This window comes from Suricata suricatta, chromosome 3 (genome assembly GCF_006229205.1).
Source record: "Suricata suricatta isolate VVHF042 chromosome 3, meerkat_22Aug2017_6uvM2_HiC, whole genome shotgun sequence".
NCBI classification, from domain to species: Eukaryota; Metazoa; Chordata; class Mammalia; order Carnivora; family Herpestidae; genus Suricata; species Suricata suricatta.
The window spans coordinates 95,479,788-95,492,653 of NC_043702.1; the positions used below are offsets into that span (position 1 = coordinate 95,479,788).

General features: G+C 33.6%; 1 protein-coding gene across 1 annotated transcript in view; it reads left to right on the top strand.

Annotated features, from left to right (window-relative positions):
• The window catches only part of DPP10 (dipeptidyl peptidase like 10), a 617,838-nt gene that overhangs the window by 532,046 nt on the left and 72,926 nt on the right, over positions 1-12,866 (top strand). Inside the window, exon 13 of the mRNA XM_029933326.1 lies at positions 2,929-3,036. Within this exon, the coding sequence (XP_029789186.1) occupies positions 2,929-3,036 (108 nt within the window). The remainder of the gene's footprint in view (positions 1-2,928; positions 3,037-12,866) is intronic.

The window sequence follows — 12,866 nt, forward strand, 5'->3', positions numbered from 1 at the left end:
TGCATTATTAAACCTATTTTGCTATCATTTTTATTGCCAGTGACATTTATAATAATCTGACATGTATCAACATAATGTATGCTCTTTTGGAATTATGTTGTCTGCATCTTAAATCCCAAATTTATGAATGTTTAATAGAAACTTTTTTTTAAAGCAAAGAGACTAGTTATCAATTATTCAGTTTAAAAAAATGCAGGTCATAGTTTGTCACAGTTGAGTTTTCTCTAGAAGCTCTTAGGGAGTTTTATAAAATATTTAAAATTTGATAAAATTTAAAGTATGAGACTGATAGTAGTAATGAGATGAAACCAATTTCTAAGACAATTAGAAGTTAAATATAATCATCCTATGCTCACTTTCTGGATAGTAGGAAGAGCAGAGGGAATTTGGCCTGGCTTTCAAGAGGCTTGTGATAACCCACACTCAAAATCACTGGTCAAGAAATAGAGTTTCGTATCCCCAATTCTGCGTCTCATAAACATTGACTTACTTATGATCATAAAAGTGGACAGTGAAATCGGCTCCATTTCCATTATTTGATTCTAGGAACCGGTTGGCATGGAGCTCTATTTATATGTAGATACTGCCTAGTCGTGAAGGTTTTTAAGCCCAGCAATGCATGTGAGATTATAGTCTCCATCTGCTCCTTCACTGAACCATTTATAAGGCACTAGAATTGGAAAGGGGTGGGGGGACAAATATAAAAAGGAAAATGCTCAGGCATTTAATTTTGGAGAAAATCACAAGGAGAGAATAGGGAAGGAGCTGATAAGTTGGAACAAATGTGGATAAAGTGATATATATATCATAAAGATTTTGCCTGTTGTAAACATGCATTCATCTATTCAATTATGAGCTGGACACCTACTGGGTCTTAGGCAATAGAGCTAAAAAGATAAAATTACAAACTTAGTTTAATTATTACTTGCCTAGTGAAGGAAGCCAACCATATAATAGAATGCATTGAATGTCATGAGAGAGATAAATACAGTATAATTGTTAGAATCTCTAAGGAGAGATTTCTTAACTACGAGACACTCTCTAACTAGGGAAATTTGGTAATGGTTTCTGTTTCCTGAGTTTAAGAAAAAAAGAGTAAGATTAAGAACAAAAAGCAAAACAGAAAAGTTGTTCCAGACAGAAGACGTTTCATGCGTAAAGGCAAAGAGAAAGATTCCAGAGGGCACGAGAGGGGGCCTAGAAGAATTATTGATTCTATCATAGTTGAAAGATGTGGTTCTCTCAGGTGTCTTGTGAGTATTTATTATGTGCCTAGCAATGCAATGTTTTCATCCTTGAATTGCATATTACTTCAGTTTTACTTTTTTACATATATCATCTTATATTTTCATGAGTGTCCATGAAGTAAACAAGAAAAATATCATCCCTATATTTCTGTCAAGGGACATTCTCACTAATGAAGAAAAAAGCAGACTCTTGAGATTATGAAAGTAGTTACTAATTTACTTATCCAAGTAAAATGTTTAAGTAAATAATTATTTAAAAATTTTTTTAACATTTATTTATTTTTTGAGAGAGAGAGAAAAAGAGAGGGAAAGAGAGAGAGACAGTATGAGCAGGGGAAGGACAGAGAGAGAGAGGGAGACACAGAATCCAAAGCAGGCTCAGCAGCTGTCAGCAAAGAGCCTGATGCGAGGCTTAAATTCACAAATAGTGAGATCATGACCTGAGCCGAAGTTGGACGCTTAACTGACTGAGCCACCCCTGGGCCCCAAGTAAATAATTATTAAGCACAATATATATAACAGTCATTATCTGGGTGTTGGAGATAGAGCAGTGAAGAATACAGGGTCCTCCATCATGGAGCTTAAAATCCAGAGGAACATTACCGACTTGCCTATCTACTTGCCCGCCTGCATATAAACTCACATATACAAAATAATGCATACCTCGATGAAATAAAATATGTTCCATACTGTTAGGTGATATTGGAAAAAAAACTAGAAGTAGATAAAGGGAGATGAGGGATTCAGATAGAGTTCGCTGATCTGGCTTCCAAGATCACCGTCTATATGGGGTAATGGGAAAACACCTCACTGTTAAGGTGATGCACAGCCAAGATATGAAAGAGATAAAAGAAAGAACCCCACAAAGGGAAGAAACAGTGAAAAGGCCCTGGAGAAGGAGCATGCAAGATGAGGAAGCAGGAGAATGAAAGGAGATGAGATCAGAAAGAGAGTGCAGGGCCAGATCATCTGAAAGGGCTTATAGGGCATTTTACAGACCTGCAAAAGTAACCATAGCAAAAGCCCTTCTTTTACCGGTTGTATAATCACTTTCACTGAGCCAACAGCAAAGAACTCAATGTTTTTCAGACAAATCCATTTTCTTGATGTTTCCCCTGGAGCAAAAGGAAAGCAATCTATATGCATAGCTTCCATCATTTAATTTTCAGAAAATAATTCTATTGATGTAACATGCCACTTAGAGCTTAATTAAAAAATCATCAAATGGGCATTTGTGTTTGTGTATTTTTGGAGGGGTCAGCAGTAAAGATGAGAAGTTTGAATTAAATGATTTTCTATGGATTCCTTCCAATTTTGCAGCCTTTTAATTTCAGTGTTTTAGTACATTTAATATATGCGTCAACAGAAATGTATGTTCAAGTAACTACAGTAGCTGGGTGAAAGATTTGTTGTGATTTTTTTAGCCTGTCATTAAAGACCTTCTTTTATAGTAGAGTCCAAAGCAAAGAGATAGAAAGGGCAATGATGGGGTTTTCAAGGAGCAAGGTAGGGAGGAATGGGAAGTTACCACTTAATGCACAGTTTCTAGTCAAGAAATAAGAAAAATTTCTGAAGATAAATGGTGGTGGTGCATTCACATTATTTTTAAAGCACTTTACCATTTTGCAAACAAAATTCCACATACCATCTTGATGTCATCATATTCACTTCTGTATTTTAGAATGAAGAGCCAGTGTTTTCTAGAGACGGCAGCACATTCTTTATGACAGTTCCCGTTAAGCAAGGGGGCCGTGGAGAATTTCACCACATAGCGATGTTTCTTGTCCAGGTAAGTGTGTTTGGTTTCATTGCTGTCATATTCATGATGGTACAATTCTCATGGCATATTCTGAACCTACAGTTAATGCCAGTGAAATCCAGGCATACATTTAACCCACGGACAGACAAAGTTCGAGGAAGACGATCCCCCTCCATAGCTATAAATTCAAGCCGTACTTGCCCATGAAACGGTCTCAACACACAATAGAATTTAGTGAGCCATAGCATATGCTAAGAGACTTGGGCATTGGGTTAGAGTCTAATACATGAAAATTACCCTACCCCTACTTTCAGAGATTTGAGGACAGTTTAGAGAATTGCTTTTCATTCAACAAATATATATTCCCTACTTTGTATAAGCAGTGTTTTCAAGGTGCTATAAATATTTTAAATATTTGAAGCAAACTAATTTCTGGGGCACCTGAGTGGCTCAGGTGGTTATGTGTCTGACTCTTGGTTTAGGCTCAGGTCATGATCTCACGGGTCTTGAGTGCAAGCCCTGGGTCTAGCTCCACACTGTCAGTGTGGTGTCAAAATACTTGTTATTCTTTCTTTTTCTCTCTGGCCCTTCCCCTCAGATGTGCTCTCTCAAAATACATAAATAAACATAAGTAAGTAAGTAAGTAAGTAAGTAAATAAATAATACTTGAAGCAAACTAAATGTCCACCAAAATCTGAAGAGTTAAACACATTATGGTAAACCCTCACAAGGAAATAAATACAAGGTAGATTTGAAAAACCAGGATAAAATGTGTTGTCGATGACACAGAGTCTATGTTATATTTTTATAGACCCTCCAATAAAAAGAAGGAAAGGGTTATTTCTCTTTTATTTTTTTAATAATAGTTTATTGTCACATTGGTTTCCATATAACACCCAGTGCTTCTCCCCACAAGTGCCCCCTTTCTTTTACATTTCAAATGAATTAGCAGATCATACAGTTTTATCCAATTATTTAAAAATTGGAGAATTCACAAATGGTTTAAATGTGACAAGGTTACTGAGTCAATTTGAATTTAATGGTCAGTAACAAACATTTATGAGAACTAGTTCCCTTCAAAATCAAATAAATATACAGCCTAGTCTCAGGTAAGAGATAATTTATAAAGATAAATCATTGTGGATAAATTAGAATCCTCTATGAGAGTTTACAAACAGGCTAGCCAGGAATCAACTTCATAGTTACAAAATATACAGTAAATATAAATGTGCCAAAATATTGCTAAACAACCTGGCTACTTTTATGTTGTTTGAACTTTCAAGCTTTGTGAAAATTCTCAAATTTTTATCATTATCTTTATACATATTTATGTTCAGCAATTCACTGCCTTGAATTCCCAAAATCTTATATCACTAGTTTAAAATTTAACACATGTCTAAGGTCTGTACCTATTAAAATAATTGTAATGACAAATATGAATCAAAACCAAAATAGGTAATATGGAACATATATAACTTACACAATAGAGATGTAGATTAATTTACATAGTATATCATTAAGTTGAAAAAATAGGTTATAGACTAATCTATAATGTGATCTCATTTATGTTTGATGTAAATGTATCTATATATGCATAAACTTTTTGATGATTTTATATCTATTAAAATGATTATATTAGACAAGATTAAGGGAACTATTTTTTCTTTTTTTAATGTGAACTGGAGAAAGTTTCACTAGCAAATTGTTCTACCTGATTAACTTTTCCTAGCTAATTGTAAACTTTGTTACCATAAATACTAGATCTTTTAGCCAAAAATAACAAGTCACACTTTCCAAATGTTAACATTGACTGTGACATTTTATTAAATTTTTAAACCCCAGTATTTTATATTCACAAAACTGTGTGAAAACCCAGGTGGTCAAAAAAGCATACAAATTGTAAATATGTATAAGATACAGCAAAGGATAGGGAAATATGTATAATACACCTTTATATATACAATTCCAAGAAGACAATCTACTCAAGAATTTAAGGCGAGAAATAGTGTCTTTTAAAAAGTGTTGGATTGGCAGGGGAATGGGCGCTGATGCTGGCATGTAGGAATTGAGACATTTATGAACCAACAGAAGTTTCCTTATAAGCCTTGGGGAGAAATACCTTCTGCCCCCAATCAAAACAGCCTGACATGCAGTCTAATTCATTATTTCAGAAATGTTCAGAACAACTTCATAGAGCAGATGTGTTTACTTTGTTCCTCTTCTATATGAAGATTATAACAAAGCTTTCATTGAAGTAGAAAAGATTTTGATCTATTCTGGTTGCTGTTCAGAGAATTTGTGGCTTGCTTCGGCGAGAAATAAACATGACTGCATGATTATTTATAGATGTTTTGGCAATGTGGGTGAAATTAATCTATTTTGTTAATGAGTTAGAGGTCAGTGGTTAGATAAATATAAGTTATACCTAAATTTACACATAGACACAATCTTAGTAAACAGTTTGAATTCCTTTCCCTCAATTAAAGAAAAAAGCTTTTAGAGTTTATATTTATTTTTGAGAGAGAGAGAGCCAGAGCATGAGCAGGGGAGGGGAAGAGAGAGAGGGAGACACAGAATCTGAAGCAAACTCCAAGCTCCAGGGTATTAGCCCAGAGACCAATGTGGGGCTTGAACCCACCAAATGCAAGATCATACCTGAGCTGAAGTCAGACACTTAACTGACTGAGCCACCCAGGTGCCCCTACCTCAATTTTTTAAATAGCTTACAAAAAATATCTTTATAAAGCTTCTAAGATGATATTTATACATATATATGCTATAAAAATATGTACTGTTTGAAGCTTAATTAACTAATTTAAAATCTAACAATCTCATCTCACCTAGCACTCTCACACTGTAAATAAATAAATAAATATATATATATATAATTCCTTTTAACATTGAAAAATATTTAATTTTCTCTTAAATATTGCAATCAAAGAACATATATGGGTTTTCAGTATTTAAGGAACAATTTATAAGAATTCTCACATTATTTATTATGTTCTTAATTTTTATTATTCTCAAATAATTTTAATAGCTGTTCAACATTCTGCCAAATAGATTTACTATATACTCTATTTAAATGAATCAATTTTAATCATCATTAAAGTTACTCTAATTTTGAGACTAGAAATTATTCAGAGATAAACATTCATATGCATAAGTACTTATTTATGATTATTACCACAAAAATATATTTTAAAATATCAATGATGTAGGCAAAGTGTATGTGTACATATGTTTTGAAGTTTAGCTATGGAGTGCCAAATTGGCTCTCCAAAAATAGTGTAATAATTTAGAGCCTAAATAGCAATGCATACCACACTGATGGCCTTCTACACTCTTCCCTTGATGTGGTGCAAGTGAGGAATGACAAGAACAGAGAGTTTGACAGCCACCATTCAGGATGACCCTTGCAGTATTTGATCCTTGGTTATATTTGAGAGCTTCCTCACTGACTGAAAATGTATTTATCTGTCTGAAGTATCTTATTAAATGAAGTTAGTCATTTTTTTCAAACATTTTGTTCTCTTTGACAATGACTAGGTAGATGAAAACTATTATTTTTAACATTTGTTTAGTTTTGAGAGACGAGAGAGACAGAGAATGAGTGGGAGAGGGGCAGAGAGCAAGGGAGACACAGAATCTGAAGCAGGCTCCAGGCTCTGAGCTGTCAGCACAGAGCCCAGTGTGGGGATTGAACTCACAGACCCTGAGATCATGGCCTGAGCTGAAGTCAAAAGCTTAGCCGACTGAGACACCCAGGCTCCCTAGATGAAAACTATTAATTAGAGACTAAGCTATAAAATCAGCCTTTCAGGCTAATTTCATTAGGAGAGCCATGGTTGTCATTACAGACATTTTAGTATTTTTTTTCTTATTTACAAAGGTTTTCCTTACTAATTTCCAAAAGTAAAGATAGAAAGAATTTGTGTTTTCCTCCTTTTAGACAAGATCATAATTTTATGTTAACTATAGAATTGCATTCTGATATTTTAAGTTCTAATTATAAAGCTTACATTTCTCATAATGCTACATAATTTTGAAAAACAATTCTTTAGAAGATTAATATTTAGTTGACTGGATGTAGATAGTTAACTACTATTATTCAGCATTTAATTCAGTGGCACTTGTTTTAATTATACCTGTCACTATACAGAAAGCTAGTTTATATTATGGATCCTTTATTTAGTTTTGATGAACAGAAGTGGGACTCCTGCATCAAAAATACAATATTTGTAAACTCATATATATGTATACACACACATAAACTGATATATATAAATATACACATACATGTATATTATATTGTTTAATTCTAGATTACTTTCAGTATGAATATGTGATAACAGAATTCTCTACTTTCATAAATTACCTTAAATAAAATATGAATAAAAATAAAAACTGACTTTTCTAAAAGTCTATACAGTTAAAGTATTTGCTCTTTTGAGTAGAATACGCACTATGCAGTATTAATATCAGTTTATGTGGTTCTTGAATCAAACAGTGATGCAAAACTTCCTTACCGCAGACCATTGAACTTGTGATTGCTTTGGAAGTTTTCTCCTACCTCTCTCTCCATAGCAATCCTTATATAGACCTTTAACTTCTTATTTGCAGTATCTGGAACTCTAATATCCTGCATTTCCTGTAATGTAGGCGGCAGTTAAGTAAAAGGATTTTGTCAAAGACATGGCTACCTTTTTTCTCTCAGATATGGAGTAAGCAGACTTTCAATCATGTGAAGTGGTTCAGATTCATAAACGTAAGGAACCACCATGTCATCTTGCAAATTTGTGTTAAATGAAAAATTACATGTTGGTTAATCTATTCTCTTTCTCTATGCCGCAATACAAAGTTTTGCTCATGAGAGCTGATGATTTCACTTGGAACAATTTTAAATGCCATTATTCATTACAAAAACTGGAGAAAATGGCATGCCCCCAATTCACAATTCTATCACCTAATCAACCCAATAATTTTTTTCCATTAAATTTCACTGCTGTATCTGATTAGGACATTGTCCAAAAACAATTAGCTCACCTTTTGTGATAAATAGTAAATTAAAGCATGCTCTTTTAAGGACTATATCACTTATTTAGAAGCTGTAGAAATTAAACAGAATTTAATATAAGAAATTTGAACATTGTGTAATCAGGTAAAAAGCACATATGTTTCACTGATATCAAGCTCCAAATTTTTAAATAGAAATACAAGATTAATATTTAAACTTTTCTGCATCAGAGAAAATCTATACCAATTTGAGGAGAGGTATCTGATTTTCAATGGTGTCTGATACCTTATTCTCAAATTTTATTTGGCAATAAAAACACCTTATCTGCATCCTTGATTTCCATCCTTCTCGTGAATGAAAATAATTAGTTGTATTGTCATTTCATCTAAAATTAAAAGTGAAATAGGAGTTTAATTTAAAGTACATTGCCATGTTGCCCCTGTCAAAAGTCCACTATGCTTTCATATGCATAATCGTGTTTTGTATTCTCCCACGTTAATATAATAGAGACCATGGCTGCATGGAAAGGACTATTACTGTGCAGTAGGAATGATTCTTCCTTCCTCTTTGTTCAGTTATCTTAGCTGTGATTGTTTGTCTTTGGAAAGTGGACTGAAAACTAAGATACAGACGCCCTCTCAGGAAGATGAGTCAAGTTCCTTGATATTTACTTTGCATTTATTGTGGGCCATCTACCATATTTTGATTTGTAGTAGGGTTATTTACCTACAATCCAAATCAAAAGTAATATGCTCATTGATGTGATATAATCTGATATGCATTAGTGGAAAATAATTGAGTCTTACAACTAGAGCTCTAGAAGTATTAAAGATAGACTATGCTATTATATGTGAAATGAGGTTCCACTTACTCTTCAGCCCAGATTTGCCCCGGTGGATATAAAGCAAGCGGGACAATTACAGATACTTGACGTGAAATCTAAAAGTTGTGAGGTTGTTGTTAAGGCCTCCATCAAGAAAACTTTTTGTCCTAACTTAGAAGCATAATATTTTTAAGCTGGATGCATCACTGAAATGAATAATGTGTAATTTTTAATATTGTGTTCACTATGTTCAGACATTATTTCAAAACATTGGATTTTTGCTCATGATAACTTTTATTTTTTTTACTTTTTAAAAAAATATTTTTTACATTTATTAATTTGATGGAGGGAGGGAGTTAGAAAGAGCAGTGGACGGGCAGAGAGAGAGAGAGAGAGAGAGAGAGAGAATCAATACGCTGTCAGTACAGAGCCCCATGGAGGGCTCAAACTCACGAACCATGAGATCATAAGCCAAGCTGAAATAAGGAGTTAAACGCTTAACCGACTGAGCCAGCCAGGCACCCCAGTCATGATCACTCTTAACGTGGACACTCTTCTGTCCTTAAATATATACCTACAAATAGCAAAATCTCCTTTAAAAAATAGAGAAAATATAATCAACCTAAAAATTTTGAAACCAAGGCATCATTGGGTATTACAAATAATAGAGCACAATTTCTGTACCTTTTCAATGTTTTGAGATGTTGTTTATCTTAAAATTGAGCAACAAAGATCCAATAAAACCTTAAGCTCTTAGTATTCTGTTCTTGGCTCATTCAAAGCAATGCTGATAATGAGCAAGGGAAATCCTCTATTGGCATACTGACATGTGGGAATTTGGCAATTAAATATGTGACTTCAGAAATCCAGCCAAGCCTTTGGGCTGTGATTGTCTCAAATCACCGAAATTTGGTTTCAACTTTGCATTTAGAGTTTTATTCAGCAAATACTTATTAGGTGCTATAATGTGTCAGATGGTACACAAAACAGTTATAATAAAGAAGTCATAGGTTTGGGGTGTCTGGCCGGCTCAGTTGGTTAAGTAGTTTACTCTTAGATTTTGGCTCAGGTCATGATCTCACAGTTCGTGAAGTCATATCCCTGCACTGACAACTCAGGGATTTGTCTGGGATTCTCTGCCTCCTTTCTCTCTGGTCCTCTCCTACTCGTGCTTTCTCTCACTCTCTCTTTCAAAATTAAATCAAGTTTTAAAAAAGGCACAAGTAATGCAAAGCAGGGATAACTGCAGATTTAAACTGTATTTTAAAACACTATTAACTTCATGCAAACAAACTTGAGTGAAATAAATTCTAGGAAAAAAAAACCATCTGATTTAAAAAACACACAATGTGATTGTCTCATAATAATAAGGAAATGGAACAGTGTTTTAAAATAGTGTTTTCAGGGGTGCCTGGGTAGCTCAGTAGGTTAAGCATCTGACTTTGGCTCAGATCATTATCTCACATTCATGAGTTTAGCCCTATGTCAGGCTCTGTGGTGACAGTTGGAATCTGTGGTGCTTTGGAATCTGTGTCTCTCTCCCTTTCCTGGTCACACTCTGTATGTATCTCTTTCTTTCTCTCTCTCTCAAAAATAAATAACCATTAAAAAAATTTAAAGTGTTTTCATAACAAGTACAGGTGGTTTTAAAGGGTTGGCTCTACCAAATCTTCAAGAAGCATGCATTTAAATTGTATAGAAATACATTCAAAAAGGAGAAAAATAGGGAATATTTTTTGATACATTTAATGATACAGGCATTACCTTGTAACCAAAATCAAATAAAAACACTAAGAGAAAGGACAATCACAGGTCACTTAAGAACTCCTAAACCCAGTAGTGGCAAACTGAATTCTTCAGTGGATTAAAAAATTACTGTTATTTTCACAGTAGAAGGCTGTTTGCTTAAAGTTAAATATCTATGATATAATTCACTACATTTTCATCTACAGTGGATATAATCGTCTTAATAGATGCAGAAACAGTCTCTAATAAATTCCACAAATCCATATTCAACAACCTTAGAAATTTGGGAACAAAGACAATTTCTTTATGCTGATAAAGGCATTCACCAAAAGCTTGGGTTATATAGTATAGTCTACAGTGGAACATTAGTTACATTCCTTTTATAAATTCAGCATTGAAACGTATTTTGGCAGATAGTAAGTAGAGTTAACCTGGGAGCATTTCTTAATATGTAAAATATTAAATCACTATGATGTACACTTGAGGTTATAAGATGATTTATGTCAATTAAACTTTAAAAATAAGCAAAAATAAATAAATTTTAAAAATTAGCATTGAGACAGGAATCAAAGTGAAGTACCTTGAATATACACAAAATCAAATAGGATGTTTGGGTTTTTTTTTTTTTAATACCACCTAAGAAAGAAGGAAAAAAGCTTGACAGAACCATCTCTTGGTTGAAGGGAACCAAGAGATGAAGGGAACCTGCCTTGTTGGTGAAGGGAAAGGTAGAAACTAGAAACTGGTGATAGAAATTAAGGACCCTGCAGCAAAAAAAGTTATACACACACACACACACACACACACACACACACACACAATGTATATTTTATATACCACATATATATATACACACAGCATACATTATATGCTACCTATATGTGTGTATATACACATATGTATTCACATATATATGTAGTGTGGATATATATATGTAGTATATCTAATATACATATATACACACATATACACATATATATGTAGTGTGTACATATATATATGTGGTATATATAATATACATTGTGTGTGTGTATGTATATATATGTATGTATATATATATATATATGAGCTGTCAGAAAACACACTCTTCATCATGGTGCTTGCTTAGGGTGCTTCTGAGAAACAAGTTCTTAGGTTACTAGAGATAGTATTCTTTAGGGACACAGCTCCTTAGGGTATGAGTAATAGAAGTTTAGTGGGTCATCTAATCTTTTACCACTCTTAGGCATCTATATCTTAGAAAATCCAAATTTATTATAAAGAAGAAAATATGGCTGGAAATAAACATGCAGTTGCTATATGAGGTAAACAGAAATTGAGAATAAAAAATATTTAGTAAAGATGCCCCTACCCCAAAATCAACTTTGAAACAGACGGATCCAGTAGCATAAAACTCCCCAGAGATTTAATATCACTAAATAAGGACTTGTAGATATGAAATTATCAAATGTGAAATTCAAAACTCAGAAAAGCCTTCATAAAGTACAGAGAAAAGAGCAAACCAAAAAGTAACAGATTTCAGGAAGAATATTGAAAAAAATTATACAAAATCATAAGACATTAATAGAAAGATACCCAAGGGTAAATAGATATTGCCAAAAATATACTAGTGGTAATTGGGAAGGGAGACAAAAACAAATAAATAAACAAATGAAATAAAGTAGAGAGGATCAGAATTAACATAGGGAAATAATAGACAACTGATGTTTAATTGGGTTTCTTAAAGGAGAGAAGCAAGAGAGTGGAAGAGAGGCAACATTAAAACCATAGTCCAGGGGCGCCTGTGTGGCTCAGTCCATTCAGCATTCAACTTCAGCTCAGGTCATGAACTTGGGGTGCATGAGTTTGAGCCCTACATTGGATTCTGTGCTGACAGCTCAGAGCCTGGAGCCTGCTTCAGATTCTGTGTCTCCCTCTCTCTCTGTTCCTCCCCTGCCCACACTCTTTCTGTCTCTCAAAAATAAATAAAGATTTAAAAATATTTTAAAACCATAATCCAACAGCAAACCAAAACAACAGAAATGGTCCAGAAACAAAAGACTACTGTGGGGGAAATAAGAACATTATGAAAGTTACTAGTATAATGATAACATGTAAAACTAAAATAAAAACCTAGCACTGGATCTCAAAACATTTAAAAAAGTTACTAAAATACACCTTACAAAAAAAACCTCATTAAACGTGACAGCCATAATAAATATATAAAGTATGGAGGTTTTAAAAGGTAACATTCATACCCAATAAATATAATTTGGCTTAATTTATGTACTAAAA